Source organism: Pectinophora gossypiella, chromosome Z (genome assembly GCF_024362695.1).
Source record: "Pectinophora gossypiella chromosome Z, ilPecGoss1.1, whole genome shotgun sequence".
Taxonomy (NCBI): domain Eukaryota; kingdom Metazoa; phylum Arthropoda; class Insecta; order Lepidoptera; family Gelechiidae; genus Pectinophora; species Pectinophora gossypiella.
Genome location: NC_065433.1, coordinates 7,554,356 through 7,574,130, shown reverse-complemented (window position 1 = coordinate 7,574,130; position 19,775 = coordinate 7,554,356). Strand labels below are relative to the sequence as shown.

General features: G+C 35.5%; 1 protein-coding gene across 1 annotated transcript; it reads left to right on the top strand.

Annotated features, from left to right (window-relative positions):
• The first annotated feature begins 8,608 nt into the window (after positions 1-8,608).
• On the top strand, positions 8,609-12,322 carry LOC126380519 (lysophospholipid acyltransferase 5). Its single transcript, XM_050029982.1, has 4 exons — positions 8,609-8,758; positions 9,467-10,182; positions 10,264-10,398; positions 11,510-12,322. Exons 2-4 carry the CDS (start codon positions 9,471-9,473, stop codon positions 12,103-12,105), a joined length of 1,443 nt encoding a protein of 480 aa, XP_049885939.1. The 5' UTR covers positions 8,609-8,758; positions 9,467-9,470; the 3' UTR covers positions 12,106-12,322.
• The last annotated feature ends 7,453 nt before the right edge of the window (positions 12,323-19,775 follow it).

Here is a 19,775-nt window from a genome sequence, read left to right as displayed (position 1 = left end):
GACATGACAACATTTCCGCCTTGCGTTAGGTGTCTATGGTAGGATTGACAGGAGGCAATTTGTTTGTGATATACCAAGGAAACAAAGACCTTGTATAGAATAGACGGATAATATTTTAGAGTGACGATCAAACTATCACAGCTCTCTTTCTTCCCTATGGCAACAATCTCTGTGGAAAAAAGAAACAAACATAGACAAACACCGCTGTCTAGAACGTCAGTGTTTACCGTTTTGAGATGTTGTGGTAGTCAGCTGGATACCAAACCTGCCGTTAGTTTTTTGGTGTTTTGGGACATTATTTTAACTTTTTATATAAACAATCTGTGAAATAGTTATTCATTATGAACCATGGCTTGCGTAGCTATTGGTTGTGAGAGTAGAATGGGTGTTATAATGGAGAACGATCAAACAATGTCTCACCATGGGTAAGTTATCGACCACATAATACATGTTTGTGTGCAAGAAATACATTACCTGGTCTGGTTTTTGTAAAGTTTATTGAGCCCTAAACACGACGCAGACGCATATTTTCAGCAAAGCCGTCACATTTGTACAAATAATTGATTTCACATTTCTGTACCGTCGGTGAAAAGTAATACAAGTCCAAAATTCAAGTTTTGAGAAAATCGAGTTTAAAGTTAAAAATATTCTAGCTCGCGACTTATAAGGAATAATGGAACAGAAGTTAGATGTGTCGATAGGTGATGATGGAAGGTTTCTTTTCTAATATTTAGTTATATTTAGAACCTAAACAGAAATGGTAGAGGATCAAAATAAATTACATGTATCAGTTAACACCAACTTTTATATTGTGTAAATTGATACAAGTCTACTTATACCTTTTTACACACATAACTATAAAAAAGTCATCGTTGATATATCATATTTCAATTATTAATTTTACAGTCTTATTCTACAAAAAACAAAATGTCTTGGAAGAAAGTTTATTTTATAATGTTGTAGAAAGGCAAAATTCTATTTATTTTCTTTAAAAAGTAAAGAAACGTAACTTATATCAATTGACACAAACGATAAACTATAACGAATTTGTGTCAAGTGGTTTAACATGACTTATTTTTTCGGTTTTATTGTGTAAAATGATACATGTTTTTACGAATTTCTAATAATAAATACATATAAAGATGGTACACGTATATATTGTGTAAGGTGACGATAATAAGATATTTTTGTTATGATTTTACTCTCAAAACTCATAAATAACCGGTCAAAACCACCACTGCTGCCCACTACAAACACATGTCCACTACACTACGCCCCTAATCAAAACCACTTTTGGTTCATTTTTGCAGTCAAAATCTTACAAATTCAATTATGATAATATTTCCACCCCTAACAAATGAAGGTAAGAGGAATCATATTAAGACTAGTCATTAGGAATGTTTCGGGCTAGCCTGGCAGTATGGCCTGGAGATAAAGGTGATGTACCTACGTACTTTTAAACCAAAATCACACAAACCGGTAAGTGTTACTTCTTTCTTGCTGAAACTATTTAAAAGATCACAACTCATTCCACAATCAAAATCCCCTAAAGTAAAGTAAAATTCGATATTTCGAATTATCAAAATTCCCGGTCTAATGGTAGCCCGCAACATTGACAGAACGATAAACGGAGTCGAATCAATGTTGACGATGAGAATAGGTAGTGAAAATGAAGATCATTGGTTCACCTCCAAACCAAACCTATAGGTTACACAGGGCTATCCTCAGACCATGACCACCATGGACCATGGTCTGTTATGGTTAAGCTAAATGAGCTCGTTTCCGCAAAACTCTACACGTAAGCACACGTGGGGGACTTTCCGCGTATCCTCGCGTATGGACCACTATTGTAAAGTGGGCAAACTTTCCACTATATCATCATCATCCTCCTGCCAAATGTCCCATCTTCTTCTTCTTCTTCTATCGTGTGGATTGTGAGGTGAATTGCCAACCCCATCAACCCTGGTGTCAGGGTTATAACTGAGCCGCCATAGGCCCCTGACTTGACTCAATGAATACTCGAATGTCCCATATGTAATGTTATTTTAATGGGCTCAGTTTTCCGCATAAACGCAAGTGGTCCATTATACGTGCTTTTATTGACTATGCAAGCCAACTAAGTCCTTTCAGAAGCTCAAATACCTCCTGGGATTTTTACAAACTTTGTGACCTGGTTTAATTAAGGGGTTGTGCCCGTGGTGTTGCCAATTATTTATTCTAATCTAATCTATCCTACAAGATCCCACTGCTGGGCAAAGGCCTCCCCTTCCTCTTTCCATTTTTCACAGTCCTGTGCGTAATTCTCTCCTATGTAATCAAAATACAGAAAAAAAAATATTACTGGTGCTCAAGAGTTCAGAGCAGTTATTCCCTTTATAAAAATGAGGAAGCTCGACAAATTTACACCATTCAACGTGTTTGAGAAACTAGTAATCTTTTCTTGAGAAAATGTGGCAGATCTCGATGCTGCCGATGTCGAGCTGTCATCTACGGCCGTGTAGGTTCAAAAATACCACTACCGGCGCTCGCATCAAAGATCTAACCAGCGTGTATTGAATGGCTTGCATATTAATTGGAGCTCGATAATATTTGGAGCCATTATTTCATGTCTACAACCTCCTTAGCAATGAAGGCAGCGTTCAATCTGCCACCGCTTAACCTACATGTAATCAAGAAAACTATGTAAAACAGCTATGCTTCGAGCTAAGGGAAGAAGACTAACGACAGTTATGACAAATCTCAAATACCTCTTGACTAACCCTGCTATGGTGATAACGACGCCATGATCAGGACCCACAACTTATTGAGGTACTGTAATTAAGTACTACAAGGTGGCTATAGCAGAAAGAGAAAAAACACGGTTTGGTCTGAAGTACTAACTTAACCTATACCCATTCGCAATGCGGATCAGATATGGTTTGCTGTGGCTCTAGACAAAATGTCTTCCCATAGACAGGTTTATGCGGAGGTCACCCTAGGATACACACTGGTGGCGCATGGAATCGAACTTGTATGTATCATTATACACGACACGTTATTGATATCTAAGATCGTATTTTCAGAAATATTTTGATATATATTAATTTATATTACTTTTCACAAAAAAATAAATTTGGTGTTTGATGTTACAACTAAAATTATATCATTAAACACGGACTGTGAGAATTCAAGGATTGCGTGTATTTTAATATATGTTGAGTTGCATTTACTTACACCAAAATATTTAGTGAAAATCTTCATTTCACTTTAATGCAAGTTAAGATGAATTATGTTACACGTGTTATAACAGCATGAATCCTTCACAAACAGTACTTATATCACTAGACACAAAAATTATCTCCGTATTTATAATAGCTACAGTTACGAGAATTAGACAGAAAGAAAGGGAATTTTTTGAACATGAAGTGTGTGCTAATAACTCAAAAGTGATACAACTCGAGTTGTATTACTTTTCACCGACGGTACAGATTTTACGTTAATCAGCTTTGACAGATCATGTACCCAAAGTATTATAAGTAGTGTTGTCCTTTGATATCGATAACATAATATTATGTTTGAAGGTAACATCTACATGTTGCGTTATTCTATTCACGTTTAATTTATTTTTCGACCTGTTTCCGATTTGGATGAAGATTACATAAAGATATTGTATTTTCCAGATTTCCTAAATATCCTAATTTACGAAACAAGAAATTAAGAAACAATTAGATTCAGACCATGAAACGAGATAATTCTCTCTTCTGAAGGACGCCTTCTCCTTATTTAAGCCTGTGCTAATTACATTTCGATGTATCTTGCTTTCTATCGAGCAGGATACCAAACAAAAATATTACATAGAGGTGCAGTACCAACAATATTCACTCACATATCTCACATAAGGTGAGTTTAAGTTTAGTTATAAGTTTATAGATAAATTTGCAGCTATTTCGTTTTTGTATTCTACATTAGCATGGAAAAAATATTTCAATACAATACAAATATTCTCTATTGCACAAAATAATTAGTATGAATAACTATTTTGGTAATTACCTGTGATTATTCCTTCTATAAATAATTAGTATGAATAACTATTTTTGTAATTACCTGTGATTATTCCTTCTATGTGCAATGTGTAAACATGCAATGCTTGTGTATTTGTGTGCTCCACGTTAATATGTGCCATTCTTGCAGGTAAAGTTATAACGACCAGAGCCGACACTATACACTTCTAAAGAAAGTGAACAAGAGGAAATAATTTTTTTTATCACCAAAAGTCGGAATTGTTCAGTGCTTCGTAGTCATTGTATTCTAACTATATTGAATAAAAATCTTATAAAGAAGTATTTGCTTTTATTCTTTAATCGCATTGAGATAATCCCCGAAATATACTAGAAGGTCATCTACTTCTTGTATCGAGAGCCGATTCGATTTCCGGTCAAGTCAATGAAAAACGTGTATTTAATTTTTATAAAAGGGTAGGTATGTGATTTATAGCAACCAAAGGGTGGCCGCAATGTCGTATTAAAATGATACTATAGTATATGTGGACTAGATGGACCGTCCTCGACCTCCTCGGCCATAACACCTTGCGAAATGACATAGATTCAAAAATGATAAATTGACCTTTAACAAGTTTGTCCATGATAATTACGTTGAATAAGTGGTTCTGAATCTGTCACCGCAACGTACGGTTCTTCTTAGGTATCTTTCTATCAGGGTACAAATAGGTATCGTTTTAACTAATTTACTTGTGGTTCTACCCACCCAGGTATGGATACTAGGTCGTTATTTCTGTATTTATTTAATCATTCATTTTGTAATGTATATTTTTTTAGATCTTGGACTAACATGAAATATTTAGCCAATAATAATGTCGATAAAGACATGGAACGGCACTAGTGGTTCTGATACAAAAACATATACTATAGGTACGTTTCTATAACAAACCCGCTACACGAGTACAAAAGACGTTACGACGATAGTATATTTATCTCTTTTTAACTTATGACGGCTCACATGAGTGCGAAAGACAAAACCTATGTTTTTCTTTCGTCTTAAATATGCTCCGTCTATTCTATACAAGGTCTTTGCAAGGAAACAACAAGCAAACCAGAGAATAGGGAGGTAAATAAAACCTATATGTGAATTTACCCAAAATACCGGATAGATTGACTATAGTTGCAGGGAATTTTCAAAAATCAGTATGAATTCAGTAATTCATTTATTTTAAAAACTACTAGGCCAGCCACAGTTAAAAAAAATGTAAAGTGGTCAGACTAGTAAGAGTTACTACGTGTCAGACGAACATCTCTAGTAGGTACCAACGTTATGTTTGACTGGTTCTAATGATACATGACAGTTGTTTTTTTTTATTACCCACGACGGAACGGAGCAGGTATATGCGTTTAGGGTGAGAGATGTTTGTGTGTGCGTTTGTGCAAAGAAATGTTATTAATTATCTTCTAAACTAATAATCCGATTTTGATGCGGTTTTCAATAACGGGTTTGTGTTTGATGAGTTCATGTTATTAGACAGGTGTCATGTCTGTAACTCACTAGGGGGCGCCACAATATTAGAGTTTAGAGTCAATATTATTCGAAACGCCTGTTCAATTTATAATAGCAATTTATTTGCAATAGTTTTTATTAGTTAATTGTTTCTGACAGGCGTTTTTTTTTTCGGTTCCATTGATTACACGTAATTACGTCGAACACGGTGCTGTTTCATTGCTACCTAAATCCCTTAAAAATCAGTAAAAAGGCATATCAGGCATATTCATGGTCCTTCGAGCCAGATTTCAGAGAAGATCACAATCAATAAATTGTAGATAATACGAAGTGATTGGCGAAGATTAAAGAAAAATCAAGATCGACTATAAGTGGCACGTGGATTGTGTGGTCAAGTGAATCAAATTCATCCAATTAATCCTCATTTAATTCATAACTTGAACCCATCACTCAATAATCAGGTAGTATTAAGTAAACAGCCTCCGTGGTCTAGTGGTTAGAGCGTTAGGCTCACGATCTGGTGGTCCGGGTTCGGTTCCCGATGGGGACATTGTCGAAATCACTTTGTGAGACTATCCTTTGTTTGGTAAGGACTTTTCAGGCTTGAATCACCTGATTGTCCGAAAAAGTAAGATGATTCCGTGCTTCGGAGGGCACGTTAAGCCGTTGGTCCCGGCTATTAGCCGTAAAAATACCTCCACCAACCCGCAGTGGAGCAGCGTGGTGGAGTATGCTCCATACCCCCTCCGGTTGATTGAGGGGAGGCCTGTGCCCAGCAGTGGGACGTATATAGGCAGTTTATGTATGTTATGTATTAAGTAAAGCAAAGTGTTGTCAATTACGGTTAGTATAATTTTAATTACATTTATTACCCACGACGGAACGGAGCAGGTATATGCGTTTAGGGTGAGAGATGTTTGTGTGTGCGTTTGTGCAAAGTAATGTTACCACCTATCTTTTAAACTAATGATCCGATTTTGAGGCGGTTTTCAATAACGGGATTGTGTTTGATGAGTTCATGTTCTTAGACAGGTGTCATGGCTGTAACTCACTAGGGGGTGCCACAATATTAGTGCAAAACAATGTTGCAATATAATCAAACCGAAATGTCCGATTACAATAAATTCTGTTTTCGGCAATGTGTACGTGGTAGCTTATTGCATGTTCCCAAATAATATAAAAATTACGTCTTTCTAGAGGGTGCTACAATATTAGTGAAAAATAGTATTGCAATAATATTAAAACGAATTGTCCAATTTCAATGTGGTTTTCAGCAATGGGTTCGTAGTTGAATGGTGCATGGTCTAAGATAAGTCTTATGATATTAACTCACTAGGAGGCGCTGCTATATTAGTGTGAAACGTTTATATTGCAATATTATTAAAATTAAAACGTATTGTCTGATTTCAATGCGGATTTCAGGAATGAGTTCGTGGGTGATTGGTGCATGTTCTCAGATGAGTGTTATAGAGGTAACTTTAAACAGAAAGCAACTGTATAATATATAATAAGGGACTTAATATTATGTGGTAGGATGAATCACACTTATTGTTTTGCGAGATCTTACCTACACATTATATAGATTATAATTCGTATATGCTCTCTAAAAAGTCTGAAATAAAATTAAGCAAAATTAAAAATTTTGGAAAAACCCACGACGGTAAAAATATCATCGAAAAAGAATAAAATAACTCAAAACCCCCGACTTAACCCAATTATTATGTAACGAAATATTATATTAGACTTAAAAATACTTTCTAAAAAAGAGTTGATATCTCGAGACATCGGTAATAGATATACTTAAGTACCTAAACAATGAATATGGATGTTTACAGTTTTTTCCTAACGTGTCTGTTTCTCGAAGATATACTTAAATGTAGCGATAATAATTTTACCATAATACATAACCGAGGAATATCCGTCGGGGGCTGCCATTAACCCAGCTAAAGTTTTTCTAGTGACGTGAATACAATTATTGAAGAATTGTAGATGTTTAACGACGACATTAAATGCACTTATGAGTATGATTAAATTTTTGTTGAAATTTCATGGCAAATGACTACGCGTCAAGCGGCCTAATGTACAGGAAGGGGGTGTTCAAAAGACAAGGTCTTGTAACCGGGATCGGTATTATTCTACAGATTTTAAATTCGACTTTGAAACAAGTAAGTATTTATTTCAAAGTCCCAGATAAACGTAAAATCTGTAGAAAATAATACCGAATCCGGAAACAAGACCTAATGACTTTTTTTTCTACACGGTTCGTAGGGTTAAAAATATGTGAGAGATTATTTATTAATTTATTTACTTTTTTATTTTTTACAATATTTTTTGCGTGATGCAAGAAATGGTTCTTGCATCGAAGGTAAACACTTCTTTAGATTTAGACGGGATAAATCCGTACCCTTTAATATGCGACACACAAAGACCGTGTATCTTTTAAATTAATTTACTTTTTGAGACAGTTCCGCCACTTATTGAGTGTTTTCTCGGTGCATGGAAAATAATACAAAACAGCGCCTTGTCGCGAATTATTGCAAACACAGCACTCGCGATACATTTTCAAAAGGAAATACATGCGAAAAGATTCACTGAGCTTTGTATTACAAGATAAAGTGGAGAAAATAAGGACAAATACACTTCACTCGATCACACAGTTTGTCACATTTTTGACAAGACGCCGATAAAGATGACTGTCACCGCCCGCCGTGATGGTGTCCGCTGGCTAACACAATTGTCATACATCATTAAAAATATGGCGCCTATCGACAACATTTGTTCCACGGTTCCACACAGATTACACGGCGTGGTTTTTATTTTATACTAGCCAATCCACCTTGCCCGAAGCATCAAGGTCGGGTTTTGCAATCGGGCGTTATAACTCCAATCTGAATCGGCTTCGTCTTACCTAATAGTTCCTTATTCTACGCCGGTAGGGCCCCAGATTGCCAAATGTAACAATCACTCAATCACTCAACCTTAGCCCAAAGAACTTGAATCCAGGCCATAATCTTCATTTAAAAAAAAAACACTTGCAACCAACAACCAACAAAATAAATCCATTGATGCAAAATCCAAAGTTCATCCTAGATTATTGTACTCTGTGGTGTGGTACTCTGTGGTTCAACTGGCCCAACCATTTTTTTTTGCCTGGTGCTCGTGTGGTGTTATTTCTCTTGCACAGTAAAGTTGTCTGACTGCTGCTGTTTGTGACAAAATTAGAGAGCCATCAAAACCCATCGAAGACAATAAGAAGTCGGTTAAAAAACAGGTACTTTTTAATTCGTCTTGCTTTCTTTAAATTATTATTATGCAGTATCAGCAAGTTCACAAGCTCTGCAACCCCGTTTTTTATGCGCATGTATGAACTAATTTGCTTTAGTGTTATCTCATCACCGACTTTGTTACCTATATTAATTTATTAATAAAAAAAGTATCACAGGTTCTTACAGAAAGATCATCACCATCAGAAATCAAAATTAGATATGCAGGCTTTTAGTTTATTAATTCAAAATGGGGGGATAAAGTAATATGTATATCTAAAGGAATGAACAAAAACAAATCCCTAGTTTTCTTTGTGATCATCATCTTTGGGAACCTGTGCTGTGATTAATTTTGTGTTAATAATGTAATGAAAAATCGGAATTAGCTTTTTTTAATTTACAATACTTGTGTAATTATCGTTATTTATAGTTATGTGAATTATTTTATTATTGAAATATTTTTTTGTTGGTAGTACATTTTTCATACTTACTTTTTTGGTTCATCTTGCAATAGATGTACCTACATCTATTAAAGGTACCTACCTTTGGCTAGAAATATAGTTGTCAACTTATGTTATATAATTACAATCTGAAAACTCCACTACACTCTCTCGTTGCCTCGGGGCCTCCACACGTCCAAATCTGACCCCAATGATTGCAACTTCTAATTTTAAAAGTTTGTTTTTATATCGCCTAACGTAAGTGTATATTTACAGAACAATGTGGGGATTTTTCCTTGGTGTGCTGGGCTGGGTTGGACTCAGTCCAGTGCCCTTTTTGGCTAATTTAATTGGAACTACTGAGCCTGCTTTTAAACTGCTGATATCCATTATTATGGGATACCCAATTGCTATTGTGTATCATAAAATAATAAGAAAAAAGTATGATGGTTACCATAACATTTATTTCATTATCACTGGCCTGGACATGGCATATTACAATTTTGGTTATACATTATACCATAATTTAATACCTGCACTTGTAATGTATGGAACAACAAAAGTGCTAGGACCTGGCAAAGAAAATGCAATAGTAACATTTGCATTCAACATGGGTTACTTGCTCATTGGATATGCACTAACTGAATCAGAAGAATATGATATAACCTGGACTATGCCTCATTGTGTATTGACCCTTAAATTGATCGCATTGGCATTTGATTTATGGGATGGAGCAAAAATGTTAAAGGGTGAAGAGCTATCCGAAAATAACAAGAAAACTGCCTTAGAAAAGTCTCCGACGCTCACTGAGCTTATTGGGTTTATATATTTTCCGGCTTGTTTCCTGGTGGGACCTATATTCTCTTTCAAACGATACACAGATTTCATAAATGGTAAATATCCTTTGGAGAAAGATGAGAGTGTATATGAGAGCCAGGCCATCACCAGATTGGTGCAGGGAATGCTCTACTTGATCGCTTTCCAAGTTGGAGGTAATTATTTTTTTTATTTATCTACATTCGATAATTGGTACTATTTTACATTATCAACAACATGTTCTACTTGTTTTACAGTTTCGGTGTTCAGCATGCAGTATATGTTATCGGATGAATTTTTGGAAAATTCAATATTTTACCGTCACATCTACTGTGGGCTGTGGGCACACTTTGCTCTTTATAAATATATATCATGCTGGCTGCTCACTGAAGGTAATTTTGTTTTTCTTATCACTGTTTTCCATCTATTGTGTGCATTACAAATCATTTAGATAATGAGGACTATTTGAATATGTAATTGTATTGTAATTGGAGGCAGTGAACCAATTGCGAAAGTAAATTAAACCTCTTTACTTGTCACCTTTATTTGTGTCATTCAGTTCAGTTTTATGCATACAATGAAATACTGTTATTCAATACACATACTAATTACATATCCTATTTTATAAGTTGTAGGTACTTAAAACTCAGTTTCATTAATTTTAAATAACTAGATACCTAATGTTAATGAATACTAAGAATATACAATAAATACTCATCATCATCAATTTATGAGCTATGCTCTTGTCGGTGCAGCATTCTCCATGCTACTTTTTTAGGCAAAAATAGGACAGTGGTTTCCCTCTTGCCTTCCGCCCCGCAGTACTCTGTCTGACGCAAGTGGGATGGCGCCCAGAGTAGTCTATTACAAAGCCATACTAGGACTCCTGTCCTCCGCCTCTGAATAGTACTGACAGTTACTGCTGCCCTCTGTCAGGTTCCAGGTTACAGTCGCTGTGACTTGCCCCTTCCGTCCTGCATTGCCGTACCGATGGCTCCCATCTTCGCCTCTGCAACCGTTGAGGTCTTCACCCGTATCCCTGGGCAAGGGTTCTACGTTATACCCCGTAACCAATAAATACTAAAACTACAAAAATATAAATTGTAATAGGTACTTGTATTGCAACTGCTACATTACTTGATCATATTTGGATCCTACAGAGAGCAATGATAAGATGTTCTACTAAATGACTTTACATTTATCTCGATTCTTTTAGGAAAATTGAATATGTCAAAGATCTTAGAAATGTATTGAGAATGTGCGTCGTTTACTTATGGCGTCTCTTCTATATTTACGCAATACTATACATTTAATAATTATAACTAGTTATTCTCAGCTCAATTCGTAAACGTAAATCCGTGCTTTTTACGAAAATCAATATTACGATATATTCTTGTAAGGGGAAATATAGACGACAATGGATTAGGTACGCTTATTTTAATGCAAATCTCTAAAAATCATACGAGATAATAAATCAAGTGTTCTTAATTTTTATTTTGCCAGCATCCTGCATTAGATTTGGGCTGTCATACAACGGCGTCGCGAAAACACCGGAGGGGCAGCTGGAGTCCAAGTGGGACGGCTGCAACAACATCAAGCTGCTCCGGTTCGAGAGCGCCACCAAGTTCCAGCACTACATCGACAGCTTCAACTGTAACACCAACCACTTTGCCGCAGAATACATCTACAAACGACTAAAGTTCCTTGGTAATCGCAACCTCAGCCAATTTTTTACTCTTTTCTTCTTAGCCCTCTGGCATGGAACTAGATCGGGGTACTACATGACTTTCTTGAATGAGTTCCTCATTATATTCATGGAAAAAGGACTCGAGTCCATTCTTACCAAAACGGAGCTGTATCACAAAATGTGGTCTAATAATGTCGCCAAATATGTACTTTATGCTATACTAAAAACTTATACAATAGTCTTTATGGGTTGGAGTTTGGTTCCATTTGACGTGAAAGTATTTTCAAAATGGTGGAGTATTTATGCAAGTCTCTACTTCTCAGGGTACTTACTGTTTGTCCCATGGGGTTTCCTTTACAAGCCTATGATGATCAAACTTGCAAAATACCTGTCTCGCGAGAAAGTTCAATAATTCCTGATGACTTACACCCTTATTCCAAGATGTTAACTCAAACCTCCACTCGACTTATCCTCAGCTGAGCATTTTAAGTTGACCATTCATCTTACCTGACATCTCTATCAACCGAAGGAATGGAAGAAACGTTTAGTAGCTAATTAGAGCCAGTGGGCAATAGTTGACAGACCTAGGTCAATGTGCACATTCTCATTGCGAAGGAACCACGGTGCACCGGGCCTTTTATATATATATATATTTTTTTAACCCCTTTTTGCGCGCAATCTATCACCCTTGGATAATAAGCACTTCTTGTGGTGTATAGGTATCATTTTAGGTAAGCGACCAGTGTCGCTTCCTATTTTGGGCCTTAGTTGGCTAGATCCTGCGGCAGCCTCCTTCTTAGTCTTAGTTGTGTGTGCTCATCCATGAGCGGCCTGGCCAGTATATTAGGATGGGCTGTTATTCTGTTTTTGTAAGAGCAGCTTACATTTTTTAACTCTTCACTTACTGTTGGGATTACATTTTATATATAAAACGATTTTGTATCATCTGAAGACGATTGATAAGAGAGCGACTCGCTTGAAATGCTCGAAGCAAAGTGGTCGAGGTAGTTTAGAGTTAACATCTTTTAGAATATGGGTGTTAATGTTGTTTGCCTGTTGTTCTACATGTACCTTATACATCATTAGCCGTAAACGGAAATGATTCTATTAGAGAAGTATCAACTAAGGCAACAAAAATGTATCCATGCAACTCTTGTATTTGTAATTTGAACCACCAATAAGCACACACACGTAGTTCCTGATACATTTATTGAACCGAAGTCATCTGTTGTAGACAATATTTAATATCGTCACCAGTAGATTTTCCACTATATCACCTTATTTTTTGTCACGACACAATTAAAAAAATGTTTGCTTCCAATGATGTCGTAACTGGTGTTGGTAACGGAAAAGGTAAATCTTTAAGTACCTCGTGTACGTAGAATAATTTAATTAGATTTTTGCTCTATAAACTTCTCTAACGGTCAGTAATGAGAAAGAGTCAGTAATGAGAAACTTTCCAGGCTACGTCCACCAATAGCAATATAGATGGCGTTGTTCAGCTATAACGTGATAATTGCCCATTTTCTCATTACTCTATTCTATTATACTATTCCAAAAATAAAATTTTTAACAAAAAAAAAACCGACTTCAATCGCAAAACTAAAAAGCAATAAATAAATTTACTTCGCACAAAGTAATTAGTACGTATTTTCAATTAGTTAATTATTTTATAATTCTGAAGCCGGTGCCAAGGAAATGCTACAACGAAGTACCGATTCATATATTTTTCAATACTGATTGTTTTGTAATTTTTTGTTTGACATTGTTTTGTAATTGCTTTGATATAGGTATTAAACAATATTGTGTGTACATAGTAATTTGATATTGTAGTAGGGTTGTTGTAGCATTTACTTGGCACCGACTTCAGAATTATAAAATAATTAACTAATTGAAAATACGTACTAATTACTTTGTGCGAAGTAAATTTATTTATTGCTTTTTAGTTTTGCGATTGAAGTCGGTTTTTTTTTGTTAAAAATTTTATTTTATTTTACGATTTTAAGTGATGGTTAGACCGAGCAAGGATGCAGACAGACAGATTTTCTGATTTATATTCATATATAATAATATAATTTTTACCCCCAAGACATTTTCTGGAAAAACAAAATTTTGTATGGCGGCCATCTTGTTTTTTCGCCATTTTGTATTTTTTTCACCGGCCATTAAATTCGACCAAGATTTAAATAGGTTCCTGAAAGAAAAATTGGTTCAGGTGTGATAGTTTCGCCAGGCCGTAGAGTGTCACCCTGATGCGGAGCAGTTTTCGAAAATCGGGAAGTATTTCCATACTTAACATGACGATCCGACCACAACCCCGATATATATTTTATATCCCGAGACATTTTCTGAAAAAACAAAATTGGCGGCCATCTTGTTTTTCCGCCATTTTGTTTTTTTTTACGCGCTATGGAATTTGACCAAGATTTAAATAAGTGCTCTGAAAGAAATATTGGTTCACGTGCGATAGTTTTGCCAGGCCGTAGAGTATCTCTCTGATGCGGAGCAGTTTTTGGTGATCAGAAAGTATTTCCGTACTCTACATGACGTTTTGAGTAAGCGCCCCATACATTATTTTTACCCAAACGGGCTTCTTCCAAAATCGACAAAATTTTGTATGGCGGCCATCTTTTTTTTCCGCCATTTTGTTTTTTTGCAACGGCGATTGGATTTGATCAAGATTTAAATACGTTTCGTGAAAGAAAAATTGCTCCAGGTTGTATAGTTTTGCCAGGCCATAGGGTATCTCCCTGATGCTGACCAGTTTTCGAAGGCCGGGAAGTTTTCCCGAAGCCTAAAGATCGATCCGATCAATATGACTTTACAAACGCACTAGTCGCTCCTACGATTTTTGAAAATTCCCCTCGATTTCTCTGGTCTTCCATCATCAGATCCTGACTTCCTTGACATGGGACCCCCTTGGGTATATCTCCTTTCAAACAAAAAAAGAATTATCAAAATCGGTTCATATACGACGAAGATATGCCCGAACAAACATAAAAAAAAAAAAAAAAAAAAAAAAATATACGGTCGAATTGAGAACCTCCTCCTTTTTTGAAGTCGGTAAAAATACAATGTAACGGCAGAAGCATATATAAAAATAATTGTTGCTTGATATTTGGATCACATAGAATCACGTAGCTACCTACCTATATTGCTTCTCTTTATTTTGATCAGAATAATAATAGGTGGAAGATGTAGTTGTGCTTGGATATAATAAAAAGGGTCACCATTTATACCCAAAGCCAAATATAAAAAAATGCCCCGCGGACCCTTGACACTACCCGATGGCACCACCGGTAGAGTCAAGGGTATTATTCCGTGCCCATGGCACCACCAGGGTGCAAAAGGTACTATTCTAAATATGGATAAGTCTCCGCCCACTCTTATTTCATTAAAATATATATTTTCTGGCAGTTGTTTTTTCCCTCTATTGAACCTATTATATTTGGGTGGTTTCACGATATAAAAGAATAGTACCTTTTGCACCCCGGTGGTGCCATGGGCACGCGGAATAATACCGTTGACACTACCGGTGGTGCCATGGGCACGGAATAATACCCTTGACACTACCGGTGGTGCCATCGGGTAGTGTCAAGGGTCCTCGGGGAAAAAATGCATGTCTGTTATTAGGTTAAACGAAGAAAAATCTGTACAGTGCCATCTATATTGTTTTTGAGGAACGTAACCTGGAAAGTCCGTCATACAATGAGCGACTACCATTTCGTTTGAACTAAGTATTTCGCGTAAAATACATTTTTTCTTTAATAAGTCAAGCTATTATTAGCTTTAACAATTTTGTAAGAAAATTGCTTATATTCAACTTTTCTCCAGCTAATTTTCTTAAATAGCTCCACCGTACTGTTATGACAAGCAAGTTGATGATGATGTATGATAGGTAATGCCAGTTTGAAATAATACAATCCTGTCGTCGCTGACTGCACTTAAGTACCGTAATTAAGTAATTCTAGGGAATATGGCTTTTTTTACTTAAATAATAAATAGTCTTCATAGTCATTGTTATCATGGGATTACGCCCCGGCCTGAGCGCTTACACTATAATATAACTAAGTAGCTTGATTAAACTTAATATGACCTACAAGCGATAGATGATTTATTTTTACATAAGTTATATGACATAAACAGCCTGTATATGTCCCTTTGCCGGGCACAAGCCTCCCCTCTATCGTCCGGATGGGGTATGGAGCATATTCCACCACGCTGCTTCACTGCACGTTGGTGGAGCTGTTTTACGGCTAATAGCGGTGACCAACGGCTTAACGTGTCCACCGAAGCACGGAAACATTTTACGTATTTACGTATTTGTACAATCAGGTGATTCAAGCCTGCAATGTCTTTTCCAAACAAAGGAGTCGCAAAAAGTGATTCCGACAATGTCCCCATCGGGCATCGAACCCGGACCTCTAGGTAGAGATCCTAACGCTCTAACTACAGAGGCTGTTAATTGTTTATTTTTATCCTACATAATTTTTTTAATACCTAAATAGCAACTGCCGCAAATAAAAAGTTCTTTCGTTGCGAAGTTTGATCCCTTCGTTCTCATAATATTATATTCTCAAAATATTACATTCGCAAAACATTACGTTCGCAAAATATTATATTCTCAATATATTACCTGTACAATGAAACAGAAAATATGTAAAAAATAATCATTCTGTAGTAACGGAAAAAAAAATCAATTAACTTTCTATAGCGATCTGCGGCTTGAGATGACTGATGCGGGTTTGTGAGAAGTATGCAGGTGGCCACGGTTTAACATGGAAAAGCCAGTTTAAGTATCTGGGGCACATAGTTACTGCCCACCTCAGTGTCAATGCGGATATTGAGCGGGAGCGGAGGGCACTGTCTGTAAGGGCTAATATGATAGCCCGCAGGTTTGCGCGATGTACACCAGAGGTTAAAATTACACTCTTTCATGCGTATTGTACATCACTATACACCTGCAGCCTGTGGGCGAACTACACTAAGCGATGTTACAGCGACCTCCGCATCCTGTACAATAATGCGTTCAGGGTGATATTGGGGCTGCCTCGGTTCTGCAGCGCGTCGGGCATGATCGCGGCGGCGCGCACCGCCTGCTTCCATGCGACGGTGCGCGCCCGCGTCATGTCCCTGGTGCGCAGAGTGCGGGCCAGCTCCAATGTCATCCTGCAGATGATCGGCGATAGGTTGGACTGTCCTTATCTCCGGCATTGCTGCGACAGACATGTGCCTGTATCGATGCCGGTGAGAAGGTATTAATATAAATATAATAATTTTAAAAAAAATGTAATCACTAAATAGGTACACCTATTTTGTGATCACGGTTTTATATTATTATTAAGAGTTTAATTAAATAGTAAAGAGTTTGGTAATAATGTTGTACTTAATAGATGGATCACAGGGGGGGATTTAATTGTCGTGCAATATGTAAAGTAATAATGTTTATCTACTTTTTATGAATAATACTTTTGTACTTCATTATACAAAAGATAATATATTGAGAATATAATATTTTGCGAATGTAATGTTTTGCTAATGTAATATTTTGAGAATATAATATTAAGAGAACGAAGGGTTTGATCTTATCTTCACTTATATTTACCTATACAGGGTGTCTCGTAAAAAGGATCAAACGTAAGTGGAAGGTAGCTCATCTGATAATCTAAAACTAATTATTTTGAGTATATATTATAAACATCCTTAGGGTTGGCAATTGTTTATAATTTTTTTCATTTTTTTTGTTACCTTTACTTCATAACATTCACAATTTATGACATTTTCGGTATCTACTTTTGTTAATTATTAAAGAGTAATGTATGTACTTACTACGCATTCAATGCAGTAAATTGACTGCTGTTAAAGTTTTAATTTGTTTTAATAAAGCCAGCTCGAATGTAAATTTTAGTTTTTCTTGTGAAATAGCTAATCTTCAAAAACCTGTCCTACGAAAAATATGTATAACAGTGATTTGAACCATTGCATTTAAAACTTCTCACTTACGTGAGATTATAGTTACAAAAATGTGTGTAGTTAAAATTAGGTAAAAGTGATATTTGCATTCGGGCTGGTATTGCAAACAATTTACTGTATTGGATACATATTATACGTAAAATAATTAAATTAGATATAATTATAGGAAAGGTAAAAAAAAGCTTGTAATCAGAAGGAAAATCTTTACAGCATTTTTTATATTGCAGCACTTATATGATCCGTACGAAAGCACTTTATTTGCGGCAGTTAACATTTAGGTAAAAATAAATAATTAGGGTCAATCTCAAAATTTCAAGTTTGGTGGCGAAATTTCATATTATTTTTTCGTGAAAAATTGGGTTCCGACATGAAAAAGATCCAAAAAGATCCTCGGTTCCGACATGAAAAAGGAATTTTTCAATTCCCAATTCTCCCAATTTCCCCAATTTTTCACGAAAAAATTATATGACAGTCGCCACCAAACTTGACACATTTTGATATTCACCCATACCTAGTTATTGGTTTATAGTGTTCATATAGCGCTTAGGTTCGTAAACCGATTCTGGCACGGGATAGATAGATAATAACAGGCCAGAATCGGCACCGTTATATTTTGTGATATAAGTATTATTGTAAAAATATGTACATAATGTCAAGTCAATACTGGGCTGACTAATGAAAAAATGGCTGTGCATTTTTTTTACATTACTTACTAATTTATCTACTAGTGTTAAAGTCGTGAACGTCATACTTTTTAACATTAGTATTTTTATAGCAAAAACGCACATTGTATACTTTACATTATATTCGTCGCATTTGATTACAAAATACGAAAAACAATTTCAGTTTATTTAATCGCTTCTTGCCTTCGATCATATTAAATAATAATATCATGCTGATTTTGCTAACTTAGACAAAAACCCTTATACCTATCATCAGTCTGTGTATAAAGAGTATTTATTACAATAACGCCGAAGACTGATACAGAGTGTCAGTGACATCGTATCGAAAACTTTGAGGGATGATTCAGACCATGATTCTGTGGAACTAAAAATAATTTCAAAAAACTATAGTATTCATGAAATTTCCGCCAGGAAATTCATTTGATATCAACTCTGAATCATCCCCTTCAGTATTCGTTACGGTATCACTAACACCCAATACTTGTACGTACTTGTACGGGGTGTAAATGACATTGTAACAAATACTGAGAATGATGGATGATTCAGCTCATTATTCTGAGTTAATATCAAGTGGAATTTTTCATCGTAAAAGTATAGAATGACAATAATTTAAAAAGAAATCTACAGAAATAAACAAGAATTTTGCGACAGAAAATTGTATTTGATATTAACTCGGAATCATGGTCTGAATCACCTCCCTTAGTATTCATTACGATGTTACTTACACCCTGTATATTTTCCCGCAGGACTTAATTGTGCCTAGATCTGTAATAAAGAACAAAATTAATTGATTCAGATTATTTTTTAAATATTTTCTTGTAGATTATTTCGTATTTTTCAATTTCACATGTACGTATGTACTACATAAGTTGTTTAAAGGAGTTGTTTAATTTTATTTCTTTTTTAAGTAATTTAATGATCAATTTATTGTTTTTGTTTAATAATTTATGAGTGGACGGATGTGCGCTACAAACAATCTATTAAATCGTGTAAAAATTATCATAATAATTATAACTATTGTTATTAAGGTAGGTATGGAATATCATGGTTCAATAAGTCGATATTTTTTTCTGACTATATACTTAGTAGGTGCGATATTAAAATACGTTATACGTGCATTAGGTAAGCCGAAACGCGCTAAAATAGAAAACAGTTGATGATTTTTTTCTAAGTGATCTTTTTTTTTTAATTTAAAATCAGAATCATCTTGAGGCACATTAATATTATAAAGAAGAAAACTAGACGAGTATCGTTTACAACTAAGTATATTTTCGAGTTAGGTATTTTGTCCAAGCCAAAAAAAAATACAAATTGTGGTCACCAATTTTTAATTGTATTTACTAGTGAGTGAATACATCGTACTCATGTATTTTTATCGGGAATACTACGAAATGGTTAAGTGATTTTTGTGATATGTCACCACCGG